We start from the raw sequence: 15,861 nt of genomic DNA on the forward strand, positions 1-15,861 counted from the left end.
GCGAAGAGGTCGGATTGAATAATCCGCGTGTGGTTGGGTGGGTGGTTCACCGCCTTGATATGGCTTGCCGTTTCTGCCACAGATTACTTCTTCACTGCAGTAACGAAATAATTAAACTGATTCACCCACTGCCCACCATGTCCTCGCCGGCGAAGTCCGAGAAGACCATGTCTTCGCGTCTGTTGACGATGAAGGTATGCTCTCATTTCTATCTCAAAAAAGAAGATCAAAAATTGACCGCACATATCTACAGTTCATGCAACGGGCTGCAGCGTCCGCCGCTGCAAAAGAAACCCACGCTTCAGCGTCCGAGGACAGCCTCCCTTCTACTCCGAAACGGGCCCGACTGTCGGAACAGAACAGCCCGGCTACTCCACGCACAAGTGATATGGAGGCCATCTCCGCCGCGCTAGCAGCGGAAGAAGAGAAGCGCCGAGAAGCCATTGCGCGCCAGGCGGCAGAGGCGGGCGAAACCGAATGGGTGCTGGATATCCCACCCGCTACAAACGGCAATGCGCTGCAGCCTCTCGTGGTGGCGGCGGACTCGTTAGATGCGGACGGAGATGTCGGAGCTGGGGGCCGAAGAGCATATGGCAATTATAAGCGCAAACAGCGGACGGTCAGTCTTTACGCTTGGATTGTAGAAGGCTTGCTAATGTGTAGCAGAATTACATTTCTCAGAGTGAGGGCCAATCAAACAATAAAGAAGGCGAAGAGGGACAGAAATTCCAGAACCCAACGGACCCTGCCGGAGTCCAAGAATTCATCGATAATGAAAGAAAAAAGGGAAAGGCGAAGATGTTATCCCAGGAGGTCAACCTGAAAAACCTGACGAGTATCTCCGGTGGCAGCTCCCGACAAGGCGCTCCCGACACTGCGCAGAAAAAGAAGAAGAAGCGCAAGAGCCGGTAGGCGGGAATATGTCCTGTGTTGCAACTTTGGAATTAGCGTTTTCCGTGTGCATGGCTATAGGCGTCTAGGGGATTTACTTTATTACGAATTCATGTTTCTTTCAGTTATGTATTAAGGGTAGGACCTCTTATGTTTAGTCCGTAGGGCAGAGCGTATATTCCACCGTCATGAAGCACGGAATCGTCCACGCTAGTTATCTTCTATAATTCCAGTCCCAGAACCCCCCAAGCAATATATACAACACACAAGCACCTGATCAAAGCTTCGCCTTGTCCTTCGTCTTCTCCCTCTCCCAGCTCTTCTGCGTCGCAAAGTTCACCGCCAGATTCCACACTGCAACGCTCGCACCCACCGGCGGCGCAACGAGCAACACCCACGCCCACCACCGCGGACTCGACGCCTGAATCCCCTGCATCGCAACCGTGACCGCACGCTCCAGCTCCGGCTTATCGGCATCATTCCAGACCACCACGCCGCGTTTGGAGGCCGTGCCCCGGAACTCGGCCTGCTCGGCCTTGGACAGCACGTCGCCCTGGCTGCGCACTCGATGCTCCGCGTCCTCGGCTGTGAGATGGGAGTCGCGGGCGCGGAGGCGAGCCATCTGAACGGCGGGGTCGTGCACGCCCACCACGAGCACCGTGCCGCAAATCAGATCCATCCCGCTCTCAAAGAGCAAGGGGACATCCAGGACGACGGCCCACTGCCCGCGCACATAGTGCCAGACCAACGCCTTGTAAACTTCCTTCCGCACGGCGGGATGCACGATCCCATTCAGCACCGCGCGATCGCGTTTGCGCTCCTCGCTGATGCCGAAGACGCGGCGGCCCAATGCCGGGCGGTTGAGGGGTTTGCCTGCTGGGCTTGATGGTGCATCTTCTAGCAGTAGATCTGGTGTGGAGGGCCCGAAGTAGTTCACGATCGCTTTGTAGCCGGGGGTGCCCGGTTCGACGACTTTACGCGCGAGGAGATCCGCGTCGATGATGGGGAGGGCGTATGGTGGTGAGGAAAGGATTTTGGAGACTGTGGATTTGCCGGTGGCTATAGAGCCCGTAAGCCCGATGATGAGCATGGTGCTGGGGTTGGGATTGGGTTTGGAGAAGAGAGAGAGAGAGAGAGAGAGAGACCGTTGGAGTTGATGAAGCGGAAGTCCGAATGCGGGGAGGTCTGGGAATCTAGACTCATTGCCGAGGTTGGTCATGAAGTATACCTTCACAGCCAGTAAGGAGGTATATCCCTGTTCACTATTATCATGATAATTGGAGTTTGATTTTAGTTACGATTTGGTTATATTCAAAGACTCCATTTAGATCCAGTCCAAACACCAAACGCCATGCTATACACAATTGTACAATTGACAAGAAGATGTTATGACTCCGGCAGTCCATGGCTCGGATCTTGTTTCTGGCCCTTCCACCCAATATACGGCCATCCCTTGGGCAGCGAGGAGAAAGGGGGCAGCACATACCGCCCATCGCAAGCCCCTACAGACGGACAGGACAAGTCGCAGAGTCCGAAGACCTTGCAGTAGCAGGATTCTGCACTAGGGCAGTGAACTGGCTCTTGGCCAAAGATCACTAATGAATTAGTTGTCAGAAAAGATCCACTCCAAGAGAGAGAGAGGATTAACGTACTGTGCCACGAATACTCCATAATCCGCCCACTCAAATCATCCGGCAGCGATGTCTCCGCCAACCACGTCCGGAACCGCTCATAATCGCTTTTGGGTCGTTCTCGTACTTTTGAGCGCGTCACCCCGAACTGGGCGCAGCACGACACACCCACCATGTCCGGGACCGGGGTGTCGGGAAACAGCTCCATAAATCCATCCCTGAAGTATTCCCCCGCGTGCACGGCATCGCGGTGGGTATCCGATAGCGGATGGATCTCGCCTGGGCAGCCTAGTGTCCAGGCGCAGCGGGCGTTGACGTAGCCTTGTTGTTGGAGGTAGGGGATCTGGAAGTTGCGTAGCATGTGGACGCCGTCGTAGTAGGGGTCGTCATTGTGCCATTGGTAGCGCTGGGAGTGGATGAAGAGCATTGCGTCGGGCAGGGTGTCGTAGTGGTCGATAATGTATCTGTTTCGTTAAATAGGAGCTTTGGTCTGGAAATAGAGAGACCACTCACGTCAAATACACCATCGACTCGCGCCCTTTATTCAGCGTCACCGTCAAGGGCGCCTGCTTGTCGTCCACCACATAGACACTCTTGGTCCAGTCCGGGAAGAACTCGTACAGCCACGAGGTATCGTCGTCCTTCATGCTGGCCACCACGAGCGCTTTTTGTTTCCCGGGCGCGGTATCCGGCTTGTCGGTGCCGCGCTGCTGCGCATAGCTGCCTCGCTCTGTTCGGGCGGGGTTCTTGGGATCGGGTTTGAAAAAGAGGAAGTACAGGGCGAGCACAATGCCGATGGTGGTGAGGATGGCCTTGATGCGGTTGCGCCGGCGAGGACTCTGAGGTCCGCTGGGAGCGAACAGCATAGTGGGAGGCAGAAGAGGGCTAGATGCGCATATCGCAGGGTTGTCGGGGGACGATTGGGAAACCAGTCGAGCCAGTGTGAGTTCCAGGCGAAGTTCCAAATGCAACATGGACTAAAACGGGTGAAGCAAGGATCATGCGCCACAACGACTCAGCCACATCAACCATCATACAGGAGGTATGGGAACTCTTACGTTATTATTGCTTGTCATTCTAGTCATTCTAGTCTAAATGTTGTCGCTCTCGTGAGATGTATTTACCACTCATTTCGTTCTCCGGACATTTCTGATCAGGTCGGATCCGCTGTCTTCTCGTGCATGCTTCCTACGGGGGTCAATGACACCCACCACTCACAGGATCGGGGGCCACGAGCTCAGCCACCAATCGACCAGCGAATGTATCATACGGCTTGAATGGGATGCTTTTCCGCCGGACAGTAGGCCACTCCATGGGGGTAGTGGCATCCTTCGGACTCTGCAGCCAGTCCAGAAGCTCGGCGGTGACGTCGGCCTCGTAAAGCAGGATGTATTCCATCTCTAGCCCATTGGTCACCAGAAGATGGGACTGGAAGCGAATCAGCTAGCGTCCAAGACGGACTCGGAGCGAGCGGGCTGAAGACATACGATATACTTGCTCGGTTTGGGCAAATTGAGCCGCAGGCGCTCTTGAAGCTGCGCAAGAGCCAGTAGGTGGCACAGGAGATATGGATCCTCAGTCCATACCGTCGGGGTTGTCTGAGCCAGCCGCTGCTCTCTAGCCACAACGGACGACATTCCATCCGGTCAGGAATAATATTGATATGGAGAAAATGCGTGGCTGTTGAGATTTGATAGCGAAATATGAAATTCTGGTGGTTGTATACATCTCGCGGTAAAGTACCGAGTGGATACACTCCCAACCACGGGATAGCCGCTACGAACTATATAATTACTGACACGCATCAATGTCCACAAGGTACCAATTGTGCGCCTCAATGCTCACATCAGTCGTGCCAGCATTGCCTGAATCCGACCCCACGCCCTGAATCTCCTGGATGGTCGAGGTGGTCACCGTCACATTGTTGCCGCTGGTAATCCAGTACTCCGGGCTAGGCTGAGAGAATCCAAATGACGCCGGCGGCAGCTTCGGCACAATGTCATCCGTGTGTGTGACGCGCCACAGGCTGCCCTGGTTAGTGATGTAGGTGGCCAGCGCGGTGTTGCCCACGCGGGGCTCGCCATACGTGTACAGGCTCGGCGTGTACCCGGCATTCCGCAGTGCAGTGCCACCCAGTACCGCCAGAGCAGCGCCAAAGCTGTGGCCCGTCAGCACCAGGGTGTAGCCTGGGTAGGTCTTCATGGCCGAGTCGATCTCGGACGTCAGCGTGGCTGCCACCGTTTCCCAGGACTCCCAGAAGCCCGTGTGCACTTCGCAGCCGCTGCACAGGGTGCTGTTGCTCAGGTCAAAGTTCAGATTGGCGATCCAGGTGCTGATCGTGCGACTTCCCCGGAAGGAAAGCACCAGCAGCTTGTTGGTGGAATCGGCGGCCAGGAAGCCAGCGACGTCGCCATATTGCGTGGAACTTGGAGAGAGTCAGTATTTGATGTTTTTTACATGGAATGATTCTGTACATACTCGTCGAAAGCGTACAACGGCACGGCGTTGGCCGTCTGGACCTCTGGGCAGTTCCCTGCGGCACAGGACAGAGCTGAGGCCGACGAGGCGATGTTGTTGGAGCAGTAGGACGCAGCGGAGTACTGCGCGAACAACATCAACTCGTCCAGCGTGTCGGAGGGGACATCTGTTGTTTTAGATTAGTTCGGGCCCCGGTTTGATTTACTCTTCTCTCACCTCGTCGCGTTAGTCCCACCGGCAAGGCGATCGCCAGCGAGGCCAGAGCAGTCAGGGTCCAGAACAGCATATTTGACACAACAATAGAAAAACCAGAGGGAACTGCCAGATGAATTGGCGGACAAGTCACCCTTCTGTATGGAAGAAATATATAGTCCGCCAGTGAGAGCGGGGGTCACATCGACCAGCGCCATGATCGAATCTGAGTGGTGGACAGAGGCATGCGATCGACAACATTCCATCGCTAGATCACAGTTGCATACGGTTGCATTGAGCATGAGAGTGGTGGAAGGGGGCGGAAACTATATCAGAGAAAAGGCAAAAGTGGGTGAAGAATGTCGTTGATAGGTGAATATTGGAAGTAGAGACCGGAACTCCGAGGTTATAGTTAGGGTTAGTCTACTACTGATCGGTCATGCCCGTATCCTGTCCATCCTCATCACCCCCCGCCAACACTCTGGTCCGCGGGATCTGGTTCTCGTCCAGTGGAGTCCCCGGCGTGACCGCCACCACATTGTCATTCTCATCGACAAACTCAAAGTTGTACCGCGACAACAAATGCGGGATCGCCGAGAGCTGCGGGCCGTAGCGCGCCGTATTGTCGTATAGTTCGAACAGGGGCACGGCCAGCAGTTTCATGTTCTTGGGGACGGAGAGTACCTCTATCGGGTTCGATGTAAGCAAGTGCAAATCAAACCAATGGGAAGGGAGCGGTACTTTTCTTCGGCAGCTGGATGAAATACAGCTTTTTGCACTCCTTCGGCCGCGTAACGTGCCCCGGCAGGAAGGGGTACATGAACGTCTCGAAATTCGGGCGCCACCACTGCGCCAGCGTGTCGCCAATCTCCCAGTCTTCGTTGACGCCCTCGCCTGAGAACTGCGAGCCGACGGGCGCCAGGCGTTCGTTCAGGCGTTTCTTGAATCCGTCTATTTCGTCATCTTCGGGGCTGAGGTAGTCGCCGGGGCTAAACGAGGATTAGTATGCGGGAAGAGAATGGCGAGGAAATGCGGCGTACAGTTTGAAAAAGGCGTTGGCAATCTGCAGCATCAGGACGTGTGGATGGTTATGCTCATGACAGACCAGCACGCCCTCGCATGTCCGGCGCATGCCATGCACCTCATAATGCTCCTCCAGGCGCTTCAGCCGCGCCAGCACCGATGGGTCCTCCTCGGGCTGCGTCTCCTTGGTGCCGAACGTGTAGTTGGACAGCGGGTAAAGGCGAATGGTTTGGGGTTGTTCTGCGGAGAAGTCTTTGGGGACAATCGGTCTGGATGGATGCGCCTGGGTTAGCCAACGGGGAGAGCGGGAGAGCACAACAAACTTACGGGCGAGCACTTTTGATCGCCGTAGCCGTCGAGGTCGACATGCTGCGCAATTGGGGAGAAACACGGAGAGCAAAAGAGTCGGAGCTGGCAATGCGCGTGTTATCGCTATCAAGGGTGACCGCCTGCCCAATTAAGAAGTATATGAAAGAGGGAAGGAATGGCGAAGGATACAAAGAGTAAGGTCACTGCCGATGGCTCTACGTACGATATCTAGACGTGGCTATGGGTAGATCAATGCAATTTATCGTGTGCAGTGACTTATATTCGTCTAGGTCATCAAACTCCCATATATACGTATCACCCCCGGAGCCTACCCCCAAACACCCGACACGATGCACCGATCCTCTATCCTCACAGCTTCGCATCAAAATCCTCAAACTCGCTCAGTTCCGACATTGCTACCGGCCCTGTACTCACCGGCAGTCGGGCTTTGAATGTAGGCACGTCTGTGATAACAACCGCCTCTGTAGAAGCCGCATCGCCATTAGGCGTGGAAGAAGACAGATCCAGGCCCAGTTGTTTCAACTGCAGACCCAGATTCTGCTCCAGACGGTCAACCGCCGACGCGATCTGCTCCGTTGACAGGCTCGCCTCCGTAGCCAAGAATATCTTGACCAAAGATATTACCTGCGAGCTGTCCAGAGTCGACATGTCCAGCTGCTCGAACGCCGTGCCGAGTCGACCAGCGCCCACGGCAAGTCCGGCGGCTTCCAGCTGTTTGTCCACCGCCTCGACCAGGTGAGATCGTTTCTCAGCGGGCCCAGAAGTGTTCTCGTGGGCACCAGACTGCGCATTCATGTGAATAGAAAGCTTGGCCCGCTGCGAGGATGACGGGTCGATGTACTGCCGGTAGAAAGAGACCAGGTCGGCTTTGGTGAGCGTGCGCACATTGGCCGCGTCGATCTCATGTTGCAAGAAATCAAAGTATTCCGACCCAATGTGCGACCAGAACCGAGTCGTCTCCGAACCGAGGTTCTTGAGTTTCTCGAGACGCTTGTTGACCACGCTGCGCTTGTGGCCCTCGAACTCATCCTCGGGCATCGCCTCCAGAATCGGACCGAATTCGCGCAGAAACGAATCGATGCGTGTCTCCAGGTACTGTGCGGTGCGTTCGCTCTGGATAATCACACGGTAACCCATGGTCGTCGCATTGAAGCGCGCGCCACTCCAGACCACATACCCGAGCTGTTCCTTGCTCCGCAGTTGATCAAACGCCGGCTCGTCGGTCATTTGCGCAAACAGCTGCAGTTTTGCGCGCAGTGTGGCGTCTGTGAAGAGACCCATATACAAGTAGTATTCGATGCAGTGATTGACGTTCGCCGGGTCCTTCAGGGTCCGCGGGTACACGTAGTTACTGCCAGGCGGGAAAACCATGTTGCGCCGCAGATACCACTGTGAGGGCGGAAGAGGACGTCCCTTCAACGTCTTCTCAATCGTGTCCGTCATGCGTAGCGCATCCTCCTTGTAAAGGTTGCCATGGACCAAGGCCTCGATGTGTGTCTGTTCAAGCAGCTGCGGGTAGAACTTGGTGATGTCATCTGCTTCAATGTGCTCCAGCTCTTCGATATACTGCTCATTGATCCAACCCCGTTCAGACAGCAGATACCGAGTATAGTCGCCGACCTGGTAGTAAGGCTGTTGGTACTCGGTATTCCGGAACGCCCGCGCCAACCGCTCTTTGATGATGGCGAACCGTTCCTCTTTGACCACCAGGTCACGCATGGTAGACAGCACCTTATCCAGCAGCACAGACATCTTGTCATTGTACCCGCCCACAGAAAAGTCAAGTCCCAGAATATTGGCAGATAGGTGGTAGTCCAAGCCGGCGAGCTCGGCATCGTAGGAGTACTCATCCAGAGAGTCCCTCACCAGCTCACAATAGAGCTTCGTCTTGATCAGGTTGGCCGGCGTGGCCCACACCTGAGGGTTCCGCAGCGTAACATCTATCGTACCCTTGGGAACCCAGAACCGGTCATCCTTCTTAAACCACAGGCGGACTCGTTCGTCATGACGAATCATCTTCGGGGTCTTGGCCGGCTCCTCGACCTCCTTCTTCTCGACCGACAGTCGAGTTGGCACGAACTCGTTCGGGTGTGGCATGTGCACGTCGGACGTACGAGAAGCCGCGGTCGATTCCAGGGCCTTTTGAATTCCACTCAAAAAGTCCTGAGGAATCTTTTCAACCTTGTATTCTGTGCCGTACCACTTCTCCTTCTGATCCCAAGTTCCAGGGAACTCCTGAGACACAATAATAAGGCGGAAATTGTCTGCCCGGAGATAGGACAGAGCTTTCTTGATCAAAGTGGGATCGAAGCGCCGCAACAGCGAGCCACTCAGTAGCCACTCACGACGCAGCGGCTTCTGCATGACACTGCTCAACTGACTGGTGAACCGACTAGCCGGGGTCTTCTGCTTGAAGCGGAAATCAACTTCAGCCAGGTTCTTCATTTCGTCAAAGATCCATTGCTCCGGCTCGCGCTCCTTGATCATGGAAATATACTCAAAGACAACCTTGGCCACTTCTTGATACTGCTTCAGACCCTCGGGCGTCAGGCGCACCGAGACGGTGAAAAATGCCGATCCAGGACAGATCGGCATCGCGCCAGCGGACAAGCCATTCGCCCATCCCTTGGTCTTGAGGTATGATAGAACACTGCCTGGTCCCTCATGACCGATTAGATGACCAATATACCGACTGGGCTGGGAGTCGTTCATATCCTCCTCATCCAGAAACGGGAAATACATGTCCATCGAGCGAGTGTCCATAACGGGTTTGGCAAAGACTTGTGTGCACATATCTTCCTCTGAAAACGGCTGGACGCCATCCCAGCGATTCTGGGTAAGATTCTTGTTTTCCACGCCGCTGAACAACTCGCAAACCCATTGTTCCAATACGTCCAGCGTCTCCCGACCCAAAACCACCAGTTTGGCCCGGTTGGCAGAGTAATGTTGTTCATAGAATTCGATAAACTTACTGCGGACTTCCAGACCGCGTTTCTGCGGATCATCTTTCAGAGTCTGCAGATTACCGGTCGAAAAGTGGCTGTATGGGTGTGCAGGGTTGGAGAGAGACTTGTTCAGCTGCATCAACCGCCACATATCACTCTGGAGATTCTTCTTGTTCTCTGAATCGACCGCCCGCAGTTCACGGTCTAGGGTCGACTCTAGGAACAACGGAGACACAAAGAACTGGGCAAAGCGATCCAATGCGCCATACAGCGGGGATCGGGAGTCGGATTTCTCACTCGACGACTCACTGACGACGCCGTTGGTACCATTCGTGGATTCCGCGGGAGTGTTTACCCCGCTGGACTTTGCGCTACTCGAATCTCCGGTGGCGGACACCTCGAAAAAGTAATTTGTCTCGGTGGCAGCGGTGTAGGCGTTGGAAGATCCCGAATGGGAGGCGAGGTACTGGTTGTAGGCATTTTCCTTGGGATACTTCTTGGTTCCCATGAAGAGCAGGTGCTCAACGGCGTGCGCCATACCGGGCATGTCATTTTCATCGGAAAAGTTCCCCACATTGACGTTGACGGCGGCGCTGGCCTTGTCGGTGTCTGGGTCATGAACCAGAAGAGCCTCCAGCTGGTTCGGCAGCCGAATCACACGGTAGGACCGATCATCGAGCTCCGGCTTCTCCAGACGTTCTGTTATGCACTCGACTTGCGGCATGGCTGGGATGGAGGGTTGAATGGCGGCGGTAAGAGGGTGGGTGGGATGCGAAAGCGAGCGGGGGAAAGGTGGATAGCGAAAGGGGGTCAGAATCGTGATGCGTGGCAGCAGAATCGGGCGAGTCGTCGGATTGCAACTGAGACCTCTGTACAACAGCAGTGCCGAGGACCTTGGAGACATGCGAGGAGCAAGAGCGCCCGGGAGGAAGGAAGGGGGAGGGGGAGGGGCGGCGCAAGAGATGCCGCAGTCAAGAAAAAAGAAAACGACGATTTTAATCTTTGGACGAGCGAGTGAGAGAGAGAGAGAGAAACGGAGCGAGGCAGCAACCGTTTTGCGGCGAAGCGCCCCAGCGGCAACGTGATGCGGCGCAGACCGAAAGGCGGTCAGGTCAGCATTATCTACAACAACCAAAGTAGAGAAGTCGACAGAACTGACAATAGCTTATCGCTCTTCCACTACCATACTTCGGTCACATCAAGACTTGAGGTCATTATGCATTGACTACTACATACATGTTCTGGAAGATATATATCCCTCTCCGCACCATCATCTCTGTCCACATCTGATTATTCCCTATGGACCTTCATCCTCCATCTAGCACTTAGCAGCGCACAGCGTCAGGGTGATGTTAGCAGCAGCGCCGCAGACCTTAGTCTGGCTGCCAGCAGGCGAAATACCAGACGACCAGCAGATATCAGGGCAGTCCGGGTTGGAGGCCTTGACGGAGAGCACCTTGCCGGAGAAGGGATCACCGAACACATCGGACAGGTCGTACCAGAGGTTATTGCCGTCCAGGGTGTAGGCAAAGTCCGTCTGCGGGGCGCCAGTGTACAGCCCGTCGACGGGGCGGGTGATCTTGATGGCGATGCCGCCGGACTTGGCGTCGTAGTGCACCTTCTCGGTGAACTCTTCACCCGGGTTGAGGGTCACCTCCGGGCCGACGGCACCACCGACGGACCAGAGGTGCACGGCGGCCTTGCAGTTGTTCACGACGATGGCGTCGCCGACAGCGCTGACGAGGGGAGCCAATGCGGCGAGGGTGGTGAGGGCGATGGAGAAATGCATCGTGATGGATGTAGTTGGTTTGAAGTTAAGCGAGTGAATATTTATTAAAGTTGTATAGTTCAGATGGACTGGATGAGGCTGGATGATCAGTTCAGTTGCGCGGGTTGAAGCCCTTTATATACTTTTTCCTTTTCCCTCGTATACTGGCAGTCGTCGACGGCCGCCTGAAAGCGACTCGGGCCCGACAAGACGGTGAACAGTTCAATACCTGATTAGCAGACATGTCGAAGCGGTATGTATGGTTGGTGCTCGCTATTTTTTTCCGAGACATTTTTGTTTTTCTCCCATGACGAGAGGTCCAGCAGCAGAGCGCCCCGCAACGTGGCCGAGTGTCCGGGATACGAGCAAGACCAAGCGACAAGTCACTAGCCCTACCCGGGCGATAGCGTGAGGTATATATATGCATGTCTCTAGGCAGGCAGAGAGCTCTTACCCCGGCTTGGGGCTCCAGCACATACATAGCTCGCCAAGAGTGGGAGGACCCTGAAATGCTCGTACCGTAGCGCGGCCGGAACGAGGTGCCCGAGCCAATACAGATGCAGCAACTGAGACATAGTTACATCCACAGGCACCGTGCAGACTGCCACATCGAGCAGTCCGGTTGGCCGTGTCTTTGGGAACTCTGACATCAGGCTCGGGAACTGAAAAGTGGCGTGGAGGGTCAACAGGCAAAATAAGACTCTCCACACGGGAGCTATTTTTATCGGACTGTAGAACCAATATGCATCGGGCTAGTTAATCCCTTAGGGCACAGAAGAGTTAAAAAAAGAAAGAAAACAAGGTAATCGCATTCTGCTCACCCTCACCCCCGCACCCGCCATCCCAGGTTAGAGCAGCAGGTGTGAGCGAGAGACAAGGAAAGGTAGAATAGTAAAGAAAGAGGAAACTAGTCTTCCATGTTCGAATCCTTCCCTTCCTCGTCCTCCTTCTCAACACGCTCAACAATAAATTTGAACACCTCGTCCCTGTGGAGCTGGAGCATCTCACTCAGTCCCTCCTGAGGCGACCGCACCAACTGTCCGTAGCGCTTGGCCCGTCTGCGGTCCGGGTCCCAGACCCCATGGGTGTGCGAGGCAATAACGAGCGAGTTTTCGCGGTACCACTTCGACAGCCAAACCTGCGTGTGGGAGGTGACTGCGCGCACGGGGTTCTTGTCGACGAATGAGATCACTCCGCTCACGCGCTGGTACAAGTTTTCTGCTGAGGGATCAGTTATGGGTGCTTGAGGGTTTGCCTTTCCTTTCCCGAAGGCCGATGTTAGGCGTACCTCGATTGATCAGGAGACTTGAAATCCCCGTAAATGATTCACCAACTCCAAGGAAGAAAATCTTCCGTTCCGGGTTTGGTCTAGGGAGCATGTCTTAGCGTTGGATCCAATCAGACAGGAAGCCACTTACTCGATATAGTTATCCCATATGTAGCCCGCCAGATCCTCTGTGGCGCTGGGGCGGTCCGTGTCGTTGTCCTCGTACTGATAGGAAGACTATTTGTCGGGATTTAGCAGAGTTTCTAGACACGAATGTTCTGACTTACCGAGGACTTGGTCACATGTTTCGGGATGTTGACATCAATGACAGCATAGCCCTGGCGAGTGATCCATGTGATGTACTCCTTTGAGACATCAGCCTAGGGTAAATTAGCACGGAATCGGCCTTCTGTCTCCTAGAGCCAGTATACTTACCAGCCAACAATTGTGGAGCTCCAGTTTGTTGTTGACTGGGTCGGGTTGGCCGATGAGCTCGGGTCTGGATTGGGTTAGATCGAAACCTTCAGATCCGGGAAAAGAAACCTTACGGATCATGGAAGTAGAGAATAAGCGGGACAGCTTTGTTGTAGTTGGGGCTGCAGGAACGTTAGACCCAGGAATTGGTGATTTGATGTCGTAGGCTTACCTGGCCAGAACCTGGTTCTCGAATGACTTGGAAACGCCCTTGCGATAAACATACAGCGAGGTGAGCTTGAAGCTATCGTACAAATCCTTTGCTTGGTGCGCGCGAATAGCATCCGTAGAGCTGTTAGCCGGGAAATCTCATCACTTAGGGCTCAGCCGCATACCGTGTAACCGTTCAGCCCAAACAGGGTGGTCATTTGGCCCCTTGGGGTACATACACTTCCACCAACCAGACTGGATCGCCATGACACGCCGGACGGTCTTGACTGCCGACGGGGTCGGGCTGGCACCCTGCAAGCGCCCTGGGGACTCACCCATCAGGGTTTTGGTGACCGCCAATGCCGACTTCGAGATAGATCGGAAATTGTATCCTCCCTTTCACCAAGTCAGTAATGGGACGCCATTTGAAAGCTCATGAAACACACCTCTAAGCACACCACAACCTTGCCATTGGCGAGAGCCATGAGCATGTGCGTCATGTGAGAGTAACAGGATGGCGAGACAAAACAGCCACCCAGTACATCGCCGGCAGCGGCGTCAAAGCCGGCCGCAACTGTATATGGTTAAAGAGAACCATAATGAAGGAAGACAGACTTACTGATGATGAGATCCGGGTTGAATTCCTCAGCAATGGGCATCACAACTTGCTGGAAAGCAAACATATAGTCGCCATCTCCCATGCCTTGCTCATCCCAGGGTATGTTGATGTTCCTAACGAAGTCAATCAACGAACAACATCACCGATGGAGCAACTTACATGCCAATTCCAGCTCCTTCGCCATTGTGGTCCCAGCCTCCTTCCGGGCCGCCAGGGTAGAAATCGCCGTTCTTGAAAACGTGGAGAGAGATGTAGAGAACATTGGGGTCATCGTAGAAGGCCTTCTGGATGCCATTTCCTGTGTATTGTGAGAGTCTTGATCAATCAAATGTGTCGTCCTAACATACCATGGTGAACATCCCTAGACATGGATCAGCATCAACAAACTTGACATCTTGACATGACAAACTTACCAGTCGAGAATCATAATCTTGCGACACTTGTCACCCAGCTCTCGCTGGCACACGCGCGCTGCAATGGACACATTGTTAAACACGCAGAATCCCATGGCCGCGTGGCCCTCAGCATGGTGACCCGGGGGGCGAATAACAGCAATCGCGTTCTTGACCTTGCGAGTAGCGACAGCCAGACAGGTTTCGATCGCACCTCCAGCAGACAGAAGAGCCGTCGAGAAAGTTAGCTTGTTGAAGTAGATAGAATCCCGATTTCGCTCCAATTCAATCAACACGTCATTGCTCATTTCTATAGTCCAGATCAGTTAATAAGCTCATCCACCACTCGGGTACAGACATACCCTTTGTGGATTCGACAAACGCATAGTGCGCGTCTGTATGGACGAGAGAGATCTCCTCTTTGGTAGCATCGCGAGCGGAGATCCGTTGCAGGGGCAAAGGTGCGCGAGCAGGATCCCAGTGGGGGTCATTCACCAGGCCAGAGCGGCAGAGCTCTTTGTAGATATAGTAGATGCGCCGGGGGTCCTCGGGATGAACGTCCGAGCTAGGCCGGACCTCGCAGTGGTAGCGCATCCGGTTATCATAACAGAGCCCCGTTGCGAGGGAGGCAAGCGGGAGACCCGAGACGACCATGGTCTCATCGTCAGACCAATCCGAGTTCGGCTCCTCCAGACTATCGCGCCTGATCACACTTCCTTCCGACCCGTCCGGCTGGGCCATACCGTCGGTGCCTCTGATGGGTAACGAGTCCTGCGGTTGCAAGGGCTCTGAACCAGGAGAGGGAGATGCTGGCACTGCTTGAGGTAGAAGTGATGGAGCAAGCATGAGATCTGGTCTGAGGTGTGCTTGTGTAGAAGGATGGGTGACAGGATGAGAAGGGAGAGAGGTGGAAGGAACTTGACCATGGGAGCCACCCATAACAGTGTCTTCGTCCTCTTCCATGCTGACTCTGCGAGAAAGCTAGCAAACAAACACAAGCCTCTATTTATAAGCGATACGGGTTGACTGCTTGACGCCTATAATTGCATGACCTCTCGCACTTTTGTTCAAGGGTCTCGGTGTCTTTTTCCTTCCACAACCAGGTGGATGGGTGCAGCAGCTCAATTATACACAGACCTGCTGTGAAGTTAGACCAAACATTTTTTTTCTAAACAAAGGAAGCCAAATGGAGGGGTTGCTATCATACGTTGAGGGTGGAGCTTGGTCCGTCCATCAATGACGGGTATAGAAGCACGTTGAGCTGTCGAGCTGTACGCGACCCTCGGGCTGTATTCCGTGAAACGGCTTTATCCGAAGACAGTAGTCCAAAATTCAAGACAGACCAATGCAGCTGGACAAATCAATGCCAGCCTAGGGTCGGCAGAGGGCCGAGGGAAGAGGGTCGGGGGTTGATTGGGGAGTAGGTGAATGGGCCATGGCTGGATCCCTTTTTGGCCGTGTCGCGGTTCTGCTGGACAATAGTCGTCACCGCCCTGGCCGCCTCTCATAACAAACTACGTCGTGGGGATGCGTTCATGTGGAATAGGAGCCAATTGCACGGTTTAGTGGGCTTTATAGATGGATGCTCATTCACAAAAGAAATTGTATTGTTTCATTAAATTCACGTTATCGGTGGGTGTTTTGTTTTTTTTCTACAAGGAAGAGACTGCCATCCCGTGCCCCACCTCAATGCAGGCATCA

The 15,861-nt window shown here is 54.3% G+C and overlaps 9 protein-coding genes across 9 annotated transcripts; 1 reads left to right on the forward strand and 8 right to left on the reverse strand.

Annotated features, from left to right (window-relative positions):
* Positions 1-137: 137 nt before the first annotated feature.
* Positions 138-912, forward strand: N7510_005054 (uncharacterized protein; the record flags this gene model as incomplete). The annotated part of the gene is made up of 3 exons (XM_056976980.1): positions 138-194; positions 254-619; positions 667-912. The coding sequence occupies 3 exons, from the start codon at positions 138-140 to the stop codon at positions 910-912; spliced, it is 669 nt and encodes a 222-aa protein (XP_056836936.1).
* Positions 913-1,168: 256 nt separating this feature from the next.
* N7510_005055 (putative dephospho-CoA kinase) lies at positions 1,169-1,981 on the reverse strand (the record flags this gene model as incomplete). Its single annotated transcript, XM_056976981.1, has 1 exon — positions 1,169-1,981. The coding sequence occupies one exon, from the start codon at positions 1,979-1,981 to the stop codon at positions 1,169-1,171; it is 813 nt and encodes a 270-aa protein (XP_056836937.1).
* A 296-nt stretch (positions 1,982-2,277) lies between these two features.
* N7510_005056 (DUF3431 domain-containing protein) lies at positions 2,278-3,496 on the reverse strand (the record flags this gene model as incomplete). Its single annotated transcript, XM_056976982.1, has 2 exons — positions 2,278-2,986; positions 3,036-3,496. 2 exons carry the CDS (start codon positions 3,494-3,496, stop codon positions 2,278-2,280), a joined length of 1,170 nt encoding a protein of 389 aa, XP_056836938.1.
* Positions 3,497-3,719: 223 nt separating this feature from the next.
* Positions 3,720-3,920, reverse strand: N7510_005057 (uncharacterized protein; the record flags this gene model as incomplete). Its single annotated transcript, XM_056976983.1, has 1 exon — positions 3,720-3,920. The coding sequence occupies one exon, from the start codon at positions 3,918-3,920 to the stop codon at positions 3,720-3,722; it is 201 nt and encodes a 66-aa protein (XP_056836939.1).
* Positions 3,921-4,313: 393 nt separating this feature from the next.
* On the reverse strand, positions 4,314-5,286 carry N7510_005058 (lipase family protein; the record flags this gene model as incomplete). Its single annotated transcript, XM_056976984.1, has 3 exons — positions 4,314-4,947; positions 5,001-5,166; positions 5,217-5,286. The coding sequence occupies 3 exons, from the start codon at positions 5,284-5,286 to the stop codon at positions 4,314-4,316; spliced, it is 870 nt and encodes a 289-aa protein (XP_056836940.1).
* A 332-nt stretch (positions 5,287-5,618) lies between these two features.
* N7510_005059 (cleavage and polyadenylation specificity factor subunit 5) lies at positions 5,619-6,583 on the reverse strand (the record flags this gene model as incomplete). Its single annotated transcript, XM_056976985.1, has 4 exons — positions 5,619-5,878; positions 5,934-6,181; positions 6,233-6,484; positions 6,543-6,583. 4 exons carry the CDS (start codon positions 6,581-6,583, stop codon positions 5,619-5,621), a joined length of 801 nt encoding a protein of 266 aa, XP_056836941.1.
* A 310-nt stretch (positions 6,584-6,893) lies between these two features.
* N7510_005060 (uncharacterized protein) lies at positions 6,894-10,394 on the reverse strand (the record flags this gene model as incomplete). The annotated part of the gene is made up of 1 exon (XM_056976986.1): positions 6,894-10,394. One exon carries the CDS (start codon positions 10,392-10,394, stop codon positions 6,894-6,896), a length of 3,501 nt encoding a protein of 1,166 aa, XP_056836942.1.
* Positions 10,395-10,808: 414 nt separating this feature from the next.
* On the reverse strand, positions 10,809-11,279 carry N7510_005061 (putative BYS1 domain protein; the record flags this gene model as incomplete). The annotated part of the gene is made up of 1 exon (XM_056976987.1): positions 10,809-11,279. The coding sequence occupies one exon, from the start codon at positions 11,277-11,279 to the stop codon at positions 10,809-10,811; it is 471 nt and encodes a 156-aa protein (XP_056836943.1).
* An 886-nt stretch (positions 11,280-12,165) lies between these two features.
* hdaA (histone deacetylase hdaA) lies at positions 12,166-15,123 on the reverse strand (the record flags this gene model as incomplete). Its single annotated transcript, XM_056976988.1, has 14 exons — positions 12,166-12,479; positions 12,547-12,626; positions 12,677-12,762; positions 12,813-12,905; positions 12,961-13,024; positions 13,074-13,121; positions 13,172-13,262; positions 13,335-13,545; positions 13,596-13,723; positions 13,769-13,881; positions 13,928-14,066; positions 14,116-14,129; positions 14,182-14,470; positions 14,523-15,123. 14 exons carry the CDS (start codon positions 15,121-15,123, stop codon positions 12,166-12,168), a joined length of 2,271 nt encoding a protein of 756 aa, XP_056836944.1.
* Positions 15,124-15,861: the final 738 nt, after the last annotated feature.

The sequence above is a fragment of the Penicillium lagena genome (assembly GCF_028827675.1).
Source record: "Penicillium lagena strain IBT 129212 chromosome Unknown utg000002l_segment0_segment0, whole genome shotgun sequence".
Taxonomy (NCBI): domain Eukaryota; kingdom Fungi; phylum Ascomycota; class Eurotiomycetes; order Eurotiales; family Aspergillaceae; genus Penicillium; species Penicillium lagena.